General features: G+C 33.3%; 2 protein-coding genes across 4 annotated transcripts in view; one reads left to right on the top strand and one right to left on the bottom strand.

Annotated features, from left to right (window-relative positions):
- LOC149792347 (FMRFamide receptor-like) overlaps positions 1–10,111 on the top strand; it is a 66,062-nt gene extending 55,951 nt beyond the window's left edge. For all 3 annotated transcript variants that reach the window (XM_089970922.1, XM_089970921.1, XM_089970919.1), the window contains exons 3-5: positions 372–604; positions 3,095–3,529; positions 4,209–10,111. In XM_089970922.1, coding sequence (XP_089827048.1) covers positions 372–604; positions 3,095–3,529; positions 4,209–4,436 — 896 coding nt within the window. In that variant the 3' untranslated portion in view covers positions 4,437–10,111. The remainder of the gene's footprint in view (positions 1–371; positions 605–3,094; positions 3,530–4,208) is intronic.
- A 9,231-nt stretch (positions 10,112–19,342) lies between these two features.
- The window catches only part of LOC149792346 (uncharacterized), a 61,573-nt gene continuing 60,454 nt past the window's right edge, over positions 19,343–20,461 (bottom strand). The window contains exon 2 of the mRNA XM_089970918.1: positions 19,343–19,805. Within this exon, the coding sequence (XP_089827044.1) occupies positions 19,489–19,805 (317 nt within the window). The 3' untranslated portion in view covers positions 19,343–19,488. The remainder of the gene's footprint in view (positions 19,806–20,461) is intronic.

The raw sequence follows: 20,461 nt of genomic DNA, 5'->3' as shown, positions 1-20,461 counted from the left end.
TGTGGAAACCGTTATTAAAGTGTGCGACTACATGAGATGAAATAGATTGTTCTCTGTAATTATTTATATCAAATCTATGAGATGAATGTCATATAAAACCTTTCAATTCGGGCAAAATTCTTATTTTACCCGTTGGTGATGTTTACTTTGTAATCATTTTTTCAAATATAATTACATGTACACAACATATATTGGAAAACAATTATAACGAAAACAACAAAACAAAGATTCCAAATATATATATATATATATATATATATATATATATATATATATATATATATATATATATATATATATATATATATATATATATATATATATATATATATATACATATAGTGACGACTTACAAACTTCGTTTTTTGTAGGTATATATCTCATCGCCCAGGCTATTGCTGACATTGGGGTCCTTGTCTTTTTCTTTGTAACCGACAGCATTGTGATGATGGAACCAACTATCAAAATTCCGTACTCTTATGGTGTCTTTTTCTCCTACATTGGATATCCGTTTTTCTTCCTCTTCGTCATATGTAGCATCTGGATAACGGTTGGTGTTACTGTTGACAGATACATCCAAGTGTGTTGGATTGGCTATTCCAAGGTAAAATGATATTTTCTGATCAAACGAAGCGTTCTTTTTCGTCGTCGTCGTCGTCTATCATCATCATCATCTTCTTCTTCTTCTTCTTCGTCTTCTTCTTTATCTTGGCTCTTGTTGTCTATATTCTTTTTCTATGTCTTTGTCTGCATTTATGTTTCTTGCTGCCGTAAGATTCCTGCGGCTAATTGCTGTTATATATATATATATATATATATATATATATATATATATATATATATATATATATATATATATATATATATCGATCTATCTACGTACCTACCTATCTATCTGTCTACGTACCTACCTATCTATCGATTTACCTTTCTAATTATCTACTCACCTACCTACCTACCTACCTATAAATCAGTCATTCTATCTATCTATCCATCTATCTATCTATCTATCTATCTATCTATCTATCTATCTATCTATCTATCTATCTATCTATCTATTGTGATTTATCTTTATATCTATCTACCCACCTATGTACCTGTCAATCAATCAATCAGTATATCTATATCTATCTATCTACCTACCTACCTAACAACCCATCCATCCATCCATCCACCCACCCACCCATCCATCCATCCATCTATATATATATATATATATATATATATATATATATATATATATATATATATATATATATATATATACCTATCTACCTACCTATCAGTTTTTTCTATCTATCTCTCTATCTATTTATCTATCTATCTATATATCTATCTATTTATCTATCCACCTATCCACCAATCAGTCTATCTGTGTGTATATATATATATATATATATAGTTATGTTACGTATTTAGGCTCTAACAAACAGTAACAAAGAAAAAGCGAAGACAACAAGCTTTGTAAAATCTAGCAAATAATTATTTCCTTTGGAAAACAATGTACAAATTAGGAAAAGAAGTTACGGTTTTAAGAATTAAATCCAAAATTGATTTCTAGTATAATCGAAGAGTTATTAAGTTAGAAGTTCTAATAATAAAATATTCTAATGAAATTTGAGTTTGAGTCCCGATGAAAAATCGAAAATTGAAGGCGATGAAGTATAATATAGCTAGTATAGTGCTGTTGTGTCTATAGTTCTTTGTTGTTATACAGACAATACTATTCGGCGTTTGAATTCCGAATAAAATTTAAAGAAATTTCTTTGTCCAAGAAGTCTGTATGAGCACTAAAATATTTCCAGGAAAACGAACTAATCTTTTAGAATCCAAATAATTTGAAGAAAAATTAAAATGTAACTCCAAACTAGTCACAGTGAAACGGACTCCTTCACATCAAGTGTTCGTAAGCCCAAACTAACTAAATTCTCTATAAACACCGGTATTAAACATGACTACTGCGAAATTCCGGGAAAAACAGAATTTCGAAATATATGTTGTTTACATCTAATGTCACCTATTCCCAATATGACCCAAACCAATCAATTTACTCTAATAATAAGATAAAAATAGAAAGTTGTTTACTTGACTCACCGGTTTCTGAATCAATGTCGGGAACTAAGTCAGCTTTAGTTGTTTACATCAAAACATTCAGGTCAAACTAATTTCTGGAAAATACAAAATTCCATTAAACAAAAGTACATTACTTTAACACGTAATGAAAAAGAAAATTTAAAACTTACAGACAATTAAATTAAATCAAATATATCTCCTTTATATGTATAGCAGGATAGTAATGTCGGATAAAAATTATAACATACTGTTACCTTTATTAATTTCTTCTAAATATATAACTTTTTATTGAATATTCTTCCTCCGCTCTGGTGACCTTGTGGTTAGAGCCTCCGCCTCGGATGCGGGAGGTCGCGGGTTCAAACCCCAGACGAGTCATACCAAAGAGTTATAAAAATGGTACTAACTGATGCATCGATATGCGCTCAGCATTATGAGGTTAGTGTTAAGACTGGTCGGCCTGGTTTCAGGATAATGTGGCTGGATGGAACATGCCATATTCTGCGGCTTGATGCCCCAGTGCTAGACATCGCTATAAACTGCCACATTGCAGACATCATAGCCATATGACTAAAACGAATTTAAAGCTACGTTAAAAATCCACCCACCCCCCCCCACACACACACACACAATTCCGATGCAGTTTTACATATGAGCAAGAAATACTACACTTTCTAACTACTATTTTATTTGCCGTTAAAAATACAAAATGATATGAGAAAGCATGACAATATAATAAACAAACCATTTCAACTCATTGTAACATGCTGGTCATCGAATTTTTTCAGTCACTTATTACATGCATTAATGAATACAAACAAATCCGTGCATACCTCATCAAATGACAAATTTCGATATTCGACATGTTTATCATTGTACAGTATTTAATCGTAAGCATCGAATGTTGTCTGTGCAAACACTGAATTTTATCAATACTTGGCACTTAATGGCAACTGTCGAAAGCGCGCTTTCACATTCAAAATAAAATGACAGAAATGTTAAAGAATCAATTATTTTACAGACGATGTGCAGCCACAGAAGAGCATTGACCGGGATCGGGATCATCGTCCTGCTCTGTTTCATCATCAACCTTCCCCACTTTTGGACTTTTCGTGCTGTTGCCGTTGAAGATAGAGCAAAACCGGATGATCCGGGTTTCACGAAAGCCGAATTCGGCAAAACTGGCGGAAGTGATCAATATGAATTTTGGGTACATTGCATGTTTCTAGTCCTTGTTCCTTGGGCTACGATTTTCATCCTAAATATGCTAATAATCCATGAAGTGTCTCTGGCGAACAAAAAAATGAATAAAGCAAGAGGGGAGGAGATGAAAGAAAAGACGAAGAAAAAGGAGGCTCAAATCACTCGTCTTCTACTCACCGTGACCTTCACGTTTCTGATTCTGATTGCCCTCCAGTGCATCACTCAGTGCTTCTTCATGATGAAGCCCAATGGGGTATGTAAATAGTTATTAGAAAATGATCATATATTTGATTGTTGTGTCTATTTGTGTACCATTTTTGCTGTGCACGTATGACCGATTCTACTTTGCTGATATATTGCAATGGCGTAGCTGTGTGGCCTTTTACTGCGACAACAAATGTATGCTAATTATTACGAGAATTATCTCTGCTGCGTACGAAAAAAACAATATAATTGAATCATGTGTTAATTGCAAATGAAAAAGAGAAAAACTTGACTACTGCTAAATTACAGAACACAAAATTTTCATAATGATTCATTCGTTTATAACCATAATTGTTTCAGTCAAAATTGTTCTTGAAATTACGTTTGAAATTACGTTTTCCACAGAGGAAAGACAACATCAGAAACAATATGAACAAATAATGCTTAGGCTTATTACCATCTTGTCTGTCATCGAAAATATCGGAATATCCCAATCAACCTTGATAACATCTTCCAACAGTGGCTGAATATTGGCACGGGATTTAGCAAGTACCAATATCAATTGGCTATTGAGAGTCTAATGTACATACGACATCAACTAGTAGATGATTTATATGGTTATGTATTTAATCTTAACCTTCATGGACAATCACAGCTTATTTACAGCACATGCATTCTAGTCGTTTGGTTTGCAAACTCGACCGTTTATTATTTTTAACATATTTCAGGCAAACCACGAGATGGTAAACAAGGCCTTCTCCATCGCAAAACTGGGCGTCATCATCAACTCCTCAATCAATTTCATTCTGTACTGCCTCAGTGGACAACGCTTCAGGAAGGAGTTATACGGGCTAATAGTCAAGAGAGTGGACAGGATTACATCCAGCTCGGTCTCAATGTCCGAAACTTCTTCAACACGTCTTACTTCCAGCAAGAGCAATCCTTCGTCTATGTAAATAGAAAACCATGTTGCCATTTTTAAGAAATGCCGTCGGAACGTGTATTCCATTATGACAGACGCACTTTTCAGTCCAAATAATATATTCATAGGTTGATGCACAGCCTACTCTTTTGTCGAAATTTCCGGCACATTAGAACATGTGTTCAGACCCCTATGTTGACTGTTAACGTCGTGCTGTGTTAAGTTTCATGTATCACATTTATACATAACAAAGCAAATGCACCTGTATGACGACTGACTGAACGGTAAGGTCATAATGTCAAGCGTTGATTGTAGTTAAAGATCATATGACCTTTCAGTCCATACCTGCAAACGTCCAGGCCTGAATTTCGCCAATAAATAACTTAGTTATAGACCTCAGTTTACGTTTTGAGTTCAAGGACCCGATTGGTTGAAATAGATGTCCAAGTAGAACTTAGCTAATCAGATGCCTTTTATCTTTACTTAACTGAAGGCACGTGTTTGTGGAATTAAGGCCAGAGCTTTATTTTGAAAGCCATATATAAGTCAAATTGAATAAAATAAAGTCATGCGGTGAGGAAGGGGTTATCCAGACATATAATGTATTATCGTTTAGGGCACGTAAACAAAGAAAGGGGTCTCTGGGACGAATCCCCAGAACGGGAATCAGGAGTCGAAGCACACGGACGTTTCTGTATTTTAAGCATTTCCCGGGCATAATTTTAACCATTGAACTCTAAAGGAAACATATTATGTAAAGAAGTTCCGTTTGTCCGACTCATTTTTCCTTTCGGGGAGAGCAGAGAAGGCACCCGTTTGTTCTCCTTTTGTGGGATCTGTAAGTGATGGATAGTTACCGAAAGTCTTATTTGATATGTATTGAACATTAAAGATATCGATTATATTAAATGCTGTAAAATCAAAATATTTGTGAATAAATTCGCTGAATTATAGTGTTTATAAATGTGCTAATCAACAATTCTAAATGACGTTATGAAGTTTCTACTTTTGAGAGTATTCGTTACTCACAGAAAATTCTGATTTTACAGTGTTATTATGCACATTCCATAAAACTGTTAATTAACGTTTTTTAACAAATGTTTGCCAAATATTTAGTTTTTACATCTCATCCTTACCTGATGTTGTAGGAACGTTTATAGCTATCACAAACACGTCTTAACATTGTTAGGACTAGATTTTGAATCTGCGATTGGTACATTTTAAAACATACCCAAATTTCATCCAATAAGATTGATAAGTTTAAAATTAAAGTTTTGTTGGTGACTTCTAATCCAGTGTATGTTAGATAACAACATGTTTTCGTATGATGAAGTATCAGTGTTTTGGACCAAGATATTTTATTAAACGAATGAATTTGTGTATAAAAATGCAATGTTTTAAGCTATATATCCTCTTAAGAGTTTTCGGGTTTTCCCAAATAAAAGTGCTTGCTTTGTACTCTCGTCTCATGCCTCCTGAGAGAGAGAGAGAGAGACAGAGAGACAGAGAGAGAGAGATTACAATATATTAGCGTTCATTTTGTTTAATTACTTTCTAAAAAAAACTCCTTCGTTGCCAATATGAAAAATGTAATTTCAAAACCTTCTGAACTATGGTCACTAACTAGGCAACGACTCAGAGAACCTATTAAGGTATTTGATGATGCACAATCTTATTAGGGCTCCGAAGGATTGTGGAATAATTTGTATTTGTAATCGTGTGTGTCTAATATTTTTAGAGTTGTTAAATATTCGTTGTCTATACAGTATTCTTGTTTCATAAAGGGTCTTCGAATGACTGTACATCAATACATCAAATATTAATTTTGGGTGACGTGTACTTTTGTGGACATTCTCCCACAAAATTCTATAAACTATTATGCTCTTTTTCTTCTCCTTTATTTGAAGTATTTCGCCTTTAACAAACATTAATAATAAGAAGCTTCAAGTGTGACTTTTTGGCATCAGCGATTTCTTAATCAATTAATAGTTTCTTGTTGAGTTGTTATGGGCGCTTCTTTGACACATAGCTGCCATTATTTGGGTTCACATATTCGAAAGTTACCTGATACATACATTCGGAATATCTTCGGCCTTGATCGTTGCCTTGCCAGAAATATTACAATAGACTAAAATCGGAAAGAGACGATGATTTTCCCATGGATATAAATACCGTGCATTACCTTCACGTCAAGATAAATTTTTTTCGTGCAATTCTTCTTGTCGAATTACTAGTGAATCGTTTTTAAGTTTGCAGGTTGGAGAGTTGGATAATTAGCTTGGGAAAAGGACTATACGGAAAGAGCCAAACTGATTTTGACTTGAAAAATGAATTTCTTTAGGTTGTTTAAGTGGTGATGACTGCTACATTATTATGCTACCAAATACAAACAAGACTAGAATGTAAACATTAAGGCCAGAATGGAAGAGACCTTTATTTCAGAGTGTTTGGTACTTATCAAGATTTATTGGATATGTGTATGCATTCATTTAAACAAACAAATTTTGTCTAATGAAGTATCTAACACATAATAAAATTCCCGTGTGAAAGATGAACACTTAAATCTGATCAGGTTGAACATCCTATTGTTTTAGGAAGAGAATAACACAGTTATTGAGATCGTAACAAAATATCGTGAAACAAGGAAGTGTGCCCTCATGGTGAATACCAAGAAGCAATATATTTATTTAGATGACTTGGATATGTTATGATTTCTATCTACAGTTACTAAATGCGTCTTGAGGACCGGTGTGAGGTGACGTTATTTGAATTGGCAACATATACAATGCAACAGATGTTTTCATACCTCTGTGCTGCTCTCATGCACTCTGAAATTTCTTTACATGCCATAATTATGGAATCTTTGCAGACAGTCGATAAATATGGCTGATTCTCGCAAGTACTCGAAAAATGAGACCGAACTTGTCCAAACTACATTAACTTTAGCCGTTATTAGAACAGAGAAAATTGAATATTGCCAGAGTTGACAATACCATCATCTGAAAGAGCAATACATTAAATGAATAAAGGATATAAGAAGTATAAAATATGGTCGGTTCTTTTTACTCCAATTTACTTTTGAAGTCAATGAATTTCAAATGACCACGTGGGGCTAACAACATTTGATGAGTTGCATATATGAAGTAAGACCAAGCTGTATACACAATATCCCATATTACACCTATGAATCATACAGACCAACTAGGAGAATTTATAGTTCTGTTGAAAATATCTAAAATATACAATGACTTTCTTTGTAAAAAAAAAAGGATGACCAGTGAGGAAAATTTGGGAAATTCTTTTTCTTTAATATCCAAAAACCATGCAAGGCATAAAGCTGTAGAGCAGAAGTTAAGTCTTTGCTGAGTAACCCTCATTATCTAGTCCTCTATTTTTGGAATATTTAAAAATTCTAAATTGTGTGGACAGTTTCGGCCACTTCCCTATATATCTCTATTTCGAGCAGCGCCTCTCTTGAAGAGGACTGCTCCGGTGGTCTAGTGGTTAGAGCGTCCGCCTCGGAAGCGGGAGGTCGTGGGTTCGAACCCCGGCAAAGTCATACCAAAAACTTTAAAAAATGGTGTCTGGATAATGTGACTGGGTGGGGCATCATGCTACATGTCTGTATCATGATGCCCCAGTGCTAGACATAACTATAAACTGCCACACTGCAGACATAGTAGCGATATGACTGAAAAACTGTTAAAGCTACTTTTAAAAGCCTAATCACACACACACACACAAACACACACACAAACACACACACACACACACACAGTTTCGTATTTTGCATAAGTTAGAATTTTAAGGAAACGAATTTCCGCGGGTTTCCTCACTAGTTATACTGGCTATTTAAAAAAGACCTTGTATATCGTAGATATTGTTCAAAGAACCTTTAATTCCCTTTATTTTGGTGTATGACTGATGGGTGTAATATTGATTATAGAGTATGCAGCTTGGCCTTACTCTAAATGTGCACCTTTCAAAAACGTGCTAGCTCCACTTGGTCATTTTCACTTCCTGAACTTCATAGGTAAATTGTAAAAAATAAGAACCGATAACTTTTGTTTACATTTTATATATTTGGTAACTCATTCATTGCACTTACACAAACTAATATTGTTTTGTCTGGCAAAAATATTAACTATTTTAATAGCTGCTAAGGATGATGTACTTTAGACTAATTCAGGCTGATTCTTTGAGCACAAGGGAGCAGTCATTTTAGTTAGCAATGTGCTGATAATCACGTACAATTTCCAAACGTACAATATCCAAAGAAATGTCAGTCACATTACATCATAGTAGAATAGAGGTATGCAAACATTCTCTCCACTGTGCATATTTTCAATGCAAACAACGTCACCGTACATACGTCACTCTCTCAAAAGTACACAATAACTGGTGAGCATTTTTTTAGCGGTACCACATATTGTTTGATTTTGAGGTTTCACTGTACGTAAAGAGGATAAACTGGGACGCTTCTAAAGATTCGAAAGCAACGGGATAATGTCACGGGGTTCAGAGGCTTTCACTTGCAAATACATCAGTGTTCTCCCTTTTAGCACGTCAAAGCGATATCCGTTTTATTACTTTAAAATTATCTCCCTTACCAATTATTTGCGGTTTTGAACATCTATCAGAGAAAATAAATCTGCATGTCAGACATCATTTTCTGCTACGAAACAACAGCTAACGTCGTAATACACTATTGGACGCTAAATTAAAAACTAGACAAAAACATTATTCAGATATCATACAGAAAACAGCCAGAGAGAGAGAGAAGACAACTACTTTAATTTCACAGCACATATTTTTGAGCTTAAGGTATATCAACACGAGGATTTTGTCTCGGATAAGACTTGTTACGTTATTTAACGCAAAATAAATGCACTGTAGTTTTAGGTGGTATGAAATAAAATTTTGCGTCTTGTACTGTGTGGTATGTATATAAAAAGAAGCATGGTTAAACGTTGTAACAATATCACATTGTAATTGCTTTCTATTATTTGCCTTTTTTATATGAATTGATATATTGCTATTCCCTGTGTTGATCTTTCAATCCTCTTGCAAAATGGACGTTTGCCGAAACTGCTTGTTTGTTAATAAATTGTGTGTAGTTGTAAATAAATCCTCTCTTCTTTCCTATGTGAAACACCAACATTATTGTAATGATTAATATATTTTGTTTATCGTTTTCTTGAAAAGAACTAACATAAGTAATAAAATACATTTCATTTTCTCATGTTTAATTTGTAATACTTGTAGCATGTAACGTGTACATTATATAATCGTTTGTAATCTTGATTTAGTACAAATAATTTTCATAACTTAAAATATCTAAGAAAACATTTCTAATAATGATTCTGGCTGGAATATTTATTATCAATCAATTTGGGTATTCACTTACAAGTCTCCAAAATCTTACAAGATCATACAAATTATTTATAGAATATATCAATCCATTTTCCCCCAAATAATTAAATTCTGACCTTTTTTCTTAATTGTTGTAAATTAAATATCACTTGGCATTTTCAGTTGATGAGCTCGCCCAACATTGTCAATGTCTCAACACATTTTTCCAAATCAACATTTATGTAGCCAGACATTCGTCTCTTTTCAGCATCATTTTCGAATGGCATTTTTACATTCTATATTTTCTTCAGAATCAATGAAGAACTGATTCAACTGAATAAATCTGGAAGTAGTTGATTCCTGGCTTTCTTCTTGTCATTCGTCCATGTTATCCTGACTTATTTGAGATGTATCTTACCATTCTAATAATATTCTATCTTTAGATTCGACGGTTGCATCTCGTTTTTGTCGTGACTCTTGAGTTGCTACGTTTGACCAGTAGTTCCCCAAAATACTCATTAATTGTTATTTCTCAATTAGTCATTAAAATGAAGTTATTAAATTTAATATTTAATTCTTAAAATATATTCTTTAAATAATATTGATGACTGGCTATAATTTGTTTCGTTTTTAATTATGTGGGATGCCTAAAATGAAGATGACTCCTGAAAAGTAGAAAAGTCAAGATTAGTTTGTTAATAACACGTGAGACACATCATCCATAATACGTATTCATCATGTATTGCAAAGCTAGTCATGGATCTTTCTCATTCCAATGCTTTGGTGCTGACTCAGCCCTGTAGAAGCTTCGCACTAACATCTTGAATATTTAATATTCCACTATTACATAATGTGCTTCTGTATTGTATTCAGTTTAATAATCACTTATAATCTTACCATATTGTTTAATAACAGTCCTATATGACCCCCAACACTTGTTTGTTTGTTTTTGTTGGGATTTGTGCTGTGTTTTTATATGGGTGGGGTGGCGAGTTACATATGTATCCAGCCTATAATGCGAAATGTTATAGATGTTCAGATGTCTGGCGTGGCATCATGCTCAGCCCTTTACTGGGGTCAAAGTTTGCTTGTTTTTTTGTATCCATTAACCCCCATTTCATTACGCTGTTGTTACAAATATCGAAGACAGCCGAAAATGTCATCACTAATTTTTATTTCATTGCTTTCGTAAAAGATTCTGAAAAATGTTTCAAGCGCTTGCGCTGCTTTTCTTCCGCTTCTTTCTATTCCATTTTTATATCCTCTGAAAAGTTGTGAGTGTGGATGCCTTAGTTATATTAATGCTAAAATATTTCTCTAATTTACCTTTGGTGGCCTTCATTACTCTTGCGACGACATGCACTTGATATGACAATGTAGTCATCATCATTATCATGATCCATAATCAGCGATTTAATCTTTTTAGTAAATTGTGTACACTCCAATCATCTGTTAGGATAATACCACGATTAGAGGTCCCAATAGATTCTTTCAAAATAATATGCACATCTGTCTGTGAATTTGTCGTCATCATATAGTATGGTTATTCTTTAATATAAAGCATTCTCTACTATAGTTTGTATAAAATATCCTCTTCTAATATAAAAAATTATCTCTACCAGGGTAAAATATTTCTCTGAAATCATAACCTTTTTCTGCAGCTTTTGTGAAATATGGTTGCATGAAAAAATTTAGACCTGAGTGAACGTTGACAAGCGGCTCGCGTTTAATAATCATCAAAGTAAGCCACTGTAATTCTCCTTTGTTTTATTTTTTGTGTTATTTATTGCTCTATTTAGCATACACTCTCACCTATAATAATGTATATATTGGACATTTAGATCATCTTTTCTCGTCTATCGATTTCCTTTGTAATGGAGATTATTCGTTCGGATCTGGAGACTAGTCGTTTTTAAATTATAGTGAACAATTCCTACAGTAGATATAAAAATGCACTGAAATTTCTAAATCGGCTCCCGAAATGATCATTTTCTCAATGCATTATATCTTCTGCGATAGTTTTTATGTGTTTACATGACAATTAAAAGTTTTCTGCGGGCTGGGGGGTGGGGGGTGGGAGGCTCATAGTCAAGTGATACAAACTGTTGGAATTTCTATAATCATTACAAGATTATGGAAACGAGTCATGCTCTCTATCCATATTTAATTTGGCATGACTATGCACCATCATCCTTATTCCTCCAATAATTCCTGATTCAATCACGAGAAACATATTTCAGTAAGTTGTGAAATCAGGTTTGGCACCAATTCTTTTTAAACTAGCGTCATCAGCTATTAATGTGTTCTAAAACAATGTGTAAGATGTAGTTACAATTTTAGATACACTCAATTAAAAAGTCTTCGAATATATCATCTATCATTTGTGTGTTCTTCGCATACTATAAGAGTCAGGAAGATCACCGTCAGTTCTTGTTTAATTAAATTGTTTATTTCCATCTTTACCATATTGACAATCTTCTTCCGTAACTCCGGATCTTAACAAATTCGATAGCAACATTCACATGGGTAGATTTGTTTCTTTCCTTGTTAACAACACCCATGTATTATTATGGGTACATTTGTGGTGTTTGCCTGTTAAAAACATCCATGTATTTATATTGGTAGATTTGTTTTCTTAATCGTTCCAATCGCATTGCTCCAAATTTTAATATATTCAATAAATAAAGAAAACTATCTAAAACTCGCATGAATCTTTTTACAAAAATATATTTTCCATTTTATTTTTCCATTATATCTAAAAGAAAATTTTGAAAATCAATTCATTTCTAACATTGCTGGATATAATATGAACTTCTTGCCAGATATAATAATGATTTCGTGTTCATGACTATTCGTTGGTAACATCTTAAGGAACAGAGGTAAAGTATAGAGTTACGATATTTGTTACATAAAGTACAATAGCTGTGCTCTGGCATTCTATATTTACCAGGTAGGTAGTTTGCGATGATTACTTCATAATTTTCCTTGTCTACCAAATGTTGTTTCGCCATCATTTTTATTTTTACAAATGGGACAAATATTAGTAGAACGTAAACTGCGTTTTATCGTGAATATATTGCTTTTGGAATTTTAGCTTCAAGTTTTTCAAACAGAACTTTCAAAATTAAATGTTTCGTCAGAGCCCGTGTTTTAGAAACGCGCATCAGTACTAAAATATGCAAGGGTGCATTACGTTTCTGCATTCAGGCATATTTTTCACAAGTGTTGTCCTCAATAGAAATTGGTTGGAACCTTGACCCCAAAGATGGTGGACATCCTGTTTTGGTTTCAAGGGTAGTACATATGAATTGAAATTGGAACTACTAACTTCATAAGTAATTACTAAGCATTAAACATTAGCGCGCATTTTATGGGATATAATCGATGCAAACATATGTAACTACCAACCGCCAAAGCCGATTAATAATGAGGAAATAAGCCATTAAAATGTGGTCCAAGTTCTCATTTCACATTTGCTTTTTACATATTTGCCGCTTTTAGTACCCTTCTATTTCTGTGCAGAAATGCAATCTTTTTCTGTGTCTGCTTCTCTAACCTTTTTCGTGATATCTGACAGATTTTTTGAATAATTACATCAGCACTGGAAGAAAGATTTACATACATACATACATACATACATACATACATACATACACTTCAATCCAAATTGCATTAGATACAAAATGCACATAATGGGGTTAACATGATCAATGACCTTGACCTTGAAGATTCAATGTTGACTGTATGCACGATATGTAATCGGTCTGGGAAGCATTACAGTAACACGATTCTTTCCTGTACCCATACAGCTTTGATAATGTCAAGGAAGAAAGAAAAAAAACATTTTAGCTAGGTAACATACCTACTAACAATAATGTACAAGTCCAGCAAGTTTCACGAACATATATCTTACGGTTTTGAATGAGTAGAGTAGAAAGTAGAGCGTGATGAAAATCAAAACAATATTAAGCCGTGACCTTAACCTAGGAGATATGACCCCAAACTCGTACGCAACAAATATAGTGATGATGAACAAGTATGCAAAGTTTCATATTTTAATTGTCTAATGAATTTAAAATTACTCGGGAAAATGAAATTAAAACGTAAAATATTTAGCGGTGACATTGACGGTATGACCCCTTACACGGTATGCGACACACCTGATGACCTGACGATTATACGAAAGTAAACCAAGATTGTTTTCTTATTCAACAAAGGTTTTCAAGTCATAGAGCGAAGTCGAACGGGTGATGGACGGGCTGACTGAAACGCAGATGTTAAACCCCTTTTCTTTTCTTCAAAAAGGATGAAGACAAAATAAATGCAGAGATGTTGACAGGCAGAGAGATAGACAGAAAAATTAACCGTTTCATTGGCAGGCCGAGAGAGGCTGGATGATTTGACGGCATTTGATTGATAGCCTTGCCGACATAATAATGAAAATGCAAATGTATAAACATTCATTTACTAAAACGAAAGGCTTGATTATGTTTAGAGTTTATTCATTTATTTACAATCTCTGAGAGGTATTGCTATGTAGCTGGTGATAGGTATTATTAAAACTATAATATGGTGTAGTCCATCTGTATTAGGACTGCCATGTTGTATAGTCCATCTGTATTAGAACTACTGTAATCTATAATCCATCTGTATTAGAACAACCATTTTATATATTCTATCTATATTAGAAATACCATATTGTATAGTCCATCAGTAGTAGAACTACCATAGTCAATAGTCCATCTGCATTAGTACTAACATGTTCTATAGTCCATTTGTAGTATGAATACCATGTTGTATAGTCCATCTGTATTAGGATCTCAATGATGTACAGTTCATCTGTATTAGAAATACCATATTGTATAGTCCATCTGTATTAGAAATACCATATTGTATAGTCCATCTGTATTAGAAATACCATATTGTATAGCCCATCTGTATTAGAACTACCGTGTTGCATAGTCCATCTGTATTAGAAATACCATATTGTACAGTCCATCTGTATTAGATATACCATATTGTATAGTCCATCTGTATTAGATATACCATATTGTATAGTAAATCTGTATTAGAAATAACACAAATATTGTATCGACTATCTGTATTAGAAATACCATATTGTATAGTCCATATGTATTACAACTACCGTGTTGCATAGTCCATCTGTATTAGATATACCATATTGTATAGTCCCTCTGTATTAGAACTACTACATTGTATAGAACATCGTATTACATATACCATATTGTATAGTAAATCTGCATTAGAAATAACACAAATATTGTATAGACTATCTGTATTAAAAATACCATATCATATAGTCAATATTTATTAGAAATAACGTGATATCTAGTCCATACATATTAAAACTACCGTATTGTATAGTCCGTCCTTTATATAACTACTATACTGTATGGTCTGTCGTGAATCAGGACTTATCTGATGAACTTTGATGGATACAACAAACATGCAGTAATAGATATGGGTCCAAATGACTCACGTGATTCATTTAGTGCTTGTAATTAACACGTTTTAGAAAAGTAACACGAACAATAAATACAGTTGAAACTCGACACAATAAAATTTAAAACATAACGCAGACATCATGGGTTCAATTACACCATTCAATTTACGCATGTTCATATGAAAAGAAATTTAAAATAATACAAATCTCTTCAAACAGCATCATTTGCTGTTTTGGCTGCGTACAAATACATTTTGTTAAGCACTGAATAACAAAAATAAGAAACTAAAACTTACATTATGGAATTATGCTTTCTGAAGACATTTTAAACATAATTAAGAAGGAGAAACATGCCACAAATTATACTAAATTTGCAAAGAATGTTTGTCGTGAATCATATTTTGAACGACAATTTCCTTTTTAAAAATAGTACACCATAACATTAGCAATTGCAAGGAAAAACGTAAAATATTAACTACTTGTATCAATCATTTCAATGTATAATATATATTGGCGTTGTTGTCAGGGCCTTTCTGAGCATTTGCCTCAGCAATAACAGAATCCTCCTGTACTTTGTCTTAAAGTGTGTCTCAGACATTATTAAAACGTTGTCCTAGCAAATTCGAATAGATCAAACAAAAGGAATCTTTGAATTTATCATTTCAACACACTGTCTAGACAACATATTTGCCACTAGGTGATAGCATATAATTTAACCCGAAATTATCAATATTCGTGTTTAAAAATGTCTAAATCCCAATCATTTTAAGGAGATAGAAAAAAGACTATTAAAATTTTGGAATTAACTGTGGTGAATTTAATAACAGAAATCACAAAAAATTACCCTTTTTCATGAAAATCCTCAACTTGTGCGCACTCTTCAACTGAGATTTCGAGAGTTTACAGTACATAATCGTTGTGAAAAGAAGCGATTTCAAAGTATCTATATATTTAAATTTTTAGCAATTTAACAAACTTAAGATATACAACAAAAGTAATTTATAACTCTCAAGTTCAGGGGTTTCGTTACTATAAAGAAAAGGCTCGATTTATTTGTCTATCCAGCCGTCCATATATCGATCCAACTGTCTTTCCTTCCATCGAAATGTCGGTCCCGTTCTCATCCCTCCTTTTACCCATCCACCCATCAATTCACCCACCCACCCATCAATTCATGTCAAGAAGTTAAAAGAGATATAGCTTATATCAAAACCTTTCTTTGATGGAATTATATTGATGAAATTTGATTTGATGCTTGCACTGGGCTATGGGATCTGGTAGGGATTAATCTAAGTTTATGAAGTTATCAAGACAAAATCTAGATTTATCTGATTGGACACATTTTGGCTGCAATTTACTTTAAATGCAGGAAAACCGATTATATGTGGCAGATTATTTTCAACGTAGTTCTCTTATTAAACCGTTGTCTTTGATTGTATATAATTGTAATTCGAAAGTTGTCGATTCCTAGCTTTATCTCGTTCAAAATTTTATTTTAATGACTTGGCGCCATTAAAGAATACGTTATGATGGCACGACAATCATGAATTATTGTAAATCACATGATGACCGGGTGCCTGCCAATTAAAAGTTGTGTCACAGGGAAATTATGTAGTAATGTCTTATAATATATATCCGAATCTATTTCTAGAAATGAAATAAAAATCTTAATATTTTTCTCAGGTTTGTTAAATTTAAAAAGTATTAGAAAATGAAAAATTGGTGCTGAAACGTGGTCAAACACCAATTGCATTATAACGAATTCGCGTTAATCTAATAGCATAATTTTATAATTATACAATATTTGTCTGCCTATGGGAAATCTCTCTCTCTCTCTCTCTCTCTCTCAGTATTATGCGAAGGAATTTGAAGAGAGTAGTGTAATATAATAATGAATCATGCCTCCTTCAGGAGACCCTCGCATAGAGGGCAAAGAATAACACCAGTCTAGCACAGATGATTATCTAAAATCCAACAAAAATTTAGTTTTGGGATTATTTAATATGTAGTTAAGGAAATGCGGTAACTGACAGACAGACGAAAAGGCGAACAACGGATATTAAAATATCCCAACACGTAAACGCTACCTCGTGGGAATAAGGACTTGACTATATGCAAAGTCTCGTGTCCAGCTTATATGCATCCTCCTTGCTAATAAAATTATAGTTTGAAAAGTACACTAGCATTTCAAATAGAAATGGACACATTTTCTACCTGATTATATTGTTTGTGAATAAACTGTTTGTAAATTAATTGACAAAAACAATGTTTCATCTCCTATAAGTGGATCTGGTCAATTAACCGTTAACTAGTAATGGGTTTGAAATTTTCAGTATATTTCAAACGACCAGAGTTGTTTAAAGAAGTAAAAATCTTCTTCGGGACTAAATTCCACGAATGGAAATTGAGGCAATTTAAAAAAAAAAAAATCAAAAAAAAATCGCTTATTTAGGCAATTAAATTATATACAAGATACGCATTTCCAAATCCTAACAAGATAACGGTATAAGGGCAATAACCCCTGCGTTGCCATTGATCATACATGCTTCTTAGGATGAATCGAGTACTCTCTCTCTCTCTCTCTCTCTCTCTCTCTCTCTCATATATGCGTAATTATATGAAAAATGCTTCATATGAAACTACATAACTTTCGCTTATGTAACTAATCTTTTTTAATTTTAAGACTTGATAAATCATACGAATTGTACCAGTTGCTGGATCTTCTTTTTTCTTTTTTTCATCACCTTTTTTTCTCAGATAGATCTGAAATGTGCGGCAAATCAGGTGACAAAATGCTGATGATAAGCAAACGAATGCTGACGAACGGAGAAAGATTGCTGAAGAAAATGTTATCAGCAAATTTCATTATCCCGGATTAACTGCGCTCCCACACACACACACACACACACACACACACACCACCAACGCCTTTCATGGGTCTACAACGTCTCAACTTAGGAAAATTCAGAGTAATTATTTAAAGGAATCACATTGCCAAACATTAACATAGTCATCCCTATTTAGTCTTGGTTTAAGGGTGGAACATCTATCAAATGAAGCTAACATTTGTTTTGTCGCAAAAGCGTGAAAAATAGTATCTTTTTCTTCAATCCTTTACTAACGCACCCATCTGTTCTCCACTGTCGAACACAGGCACCGTGTGTCTAGTGTTTAAAATGCTGGACGATCTTGTTTTTAATTGTGTACGGTGTTTACTGTGTTCGAGCACTTATTTTCCTTGTGTTAAATGTTTGAGATTTTGTGTTCACTGTTCAAAATACTTGAGATCTAGAAATATTTGGAGATACTGTCACTCTCATAGGTTAGCTGAATACATTTTTATAAGTATAAGCGATATGCCATATTGCATCCATGTAAAAATGGTACTTTTTAACAATGCAATGCGTTTAAGCTTCCCCACTTCGCGGACCTCTGATTATTGTACCGAGATGTCCTCAAGTTGAAGTTGTCTTCAAGATGAAATTCCAATCCAAGTAGATATGATCAATAAATTAGGTACATAACTAAAATCCAACTCGTCAAAAACATTCAAAACGCTAAATACTGTGGTGAACAAACAATGTTAATCATTTACACTATATCAAATATTACGTGACAATAGTTCTACCGCGAAATATATAGAGTATATACCAATCGAAACTAACAAAATGTACAACATATAAGAAAAGTATCCTACAAATATCGAACATGAATCTAGCTATGTTTTCCGATGTAAGGGACAAGTATTAATAACACAGGGGCTTGTAAATAACAACATTATACAGTTCATAACGGGATGTAACATCTGCATGAACTATATTATGGATATCTCGATCCTTTTGAGACAATGACGGTCACGTGATATCTAGTACATAACGGGTTGGTTAGCCAGTGTCAGCGTGCATCATGCGCTCTGTATTCACGACGACCAGAAAGATGAACCATCTGTATGGCAACGACGCATAATAGTTTATAATTGAAACCAAGAGCCATTCAAGCCATCTGCGGTCTTAGTAGAAACACTATATATATATATATATATATATATATATATATATATATATATATATATATATATATATATATATATATATATATATATATATATATATATATATATATATATATATATATATATATATATATATATATATATATATATATATATATAATCTATCTCAAAATAGATATGATATCTGTGTGGTGATATATTATTTCTTATCGTCACACTTGTGAAAAACAGCACCAAATAGAGTTTTCAACTTCCGTTTCATTGATTCAGATTTTGACTGGGTGTCGTTGTTTGTCCTTGGGGCGTTTGTGGTTTTGAAGGATTGTCATCCCTTTTTTGAATTTTCTTGGCCTTTATTCGACGATTCTGGAACCAGATTTTTATTTGCCTCTCGGATAAATTGATCAGTTGAGACAGCTCCCATCGCCTGGACTTTGAGATATATGTAGAACTGTTGTATTCACGCTCCAACTCAGCGATCTGGAATTTTGAATATGGTCGTCGACGTTTCCTTAGTGTTACAGCTGTGGGGCCAAGAGATGATGAAGGGAGGTGTACCACGCTTGAAATATCAGCTGGAAAGATAAACCATAAACATAGAGAGAAATTGTCTGTATAATAGCTTATATCATAATTGTTAATTACCTCTTTTTAGTAAGTATTTTATGTCTATATAAATGTATCCCTCTGTCAACCTATTTATACATACATACCTACATGCATACATACACACATACATACATATATACATACATACATACATCCATACATACATACATACATACATACATACATACATACATACATACATACATACATACATACATGCATGCATACATATGTATATGTCAGCAACCCCAAAAATATATTGCCACTGCCATTTTTTGCAAACTGGGGAGGACTGGTACACTGAACCATGGTATTACACGTATCTTCGGTTGGCGACTGACGAGTGTGCTGCAGACGGGGTACCATGTTAAAGAGGGCTCTTGGCAGGGAATGAAATTGTCTTATGATAATGTACAAACTTACAGTGTATTTAAAGCTTCCATTATCTCATTTTGATCAAATGAAGCCACAAATGGAATAATTCAACTATTAGTGTAGCCACAAATGCAATAAGTCAGCTATATTTTAGTCATAAATAGACTCAGTTTTATTGCGGCCACAAATAATAAAAATGCATCTTTATGTATCTACATTGAACTATCTGAGACAAATGTTTCATCAT

This window comes from Sinohyriopsis cumingii, chromosome 9, assembly GCF_028554795.1.
Source record: "Sinohyriopsis cumingii isolate HCF-2022 chromosome 9, ASM2855479v2, whole genome shotgun sequence".
Lineage (NCBI taxonomy): Eukaryota > Metazoa > Mollusca > Bivalvia > Unionida > Unionidae > Sinohyriopsis > Sinohyriopsis cumingii.
This window is presented reverse-complemented; position numbering and strand designations above follow the sequence as displayed.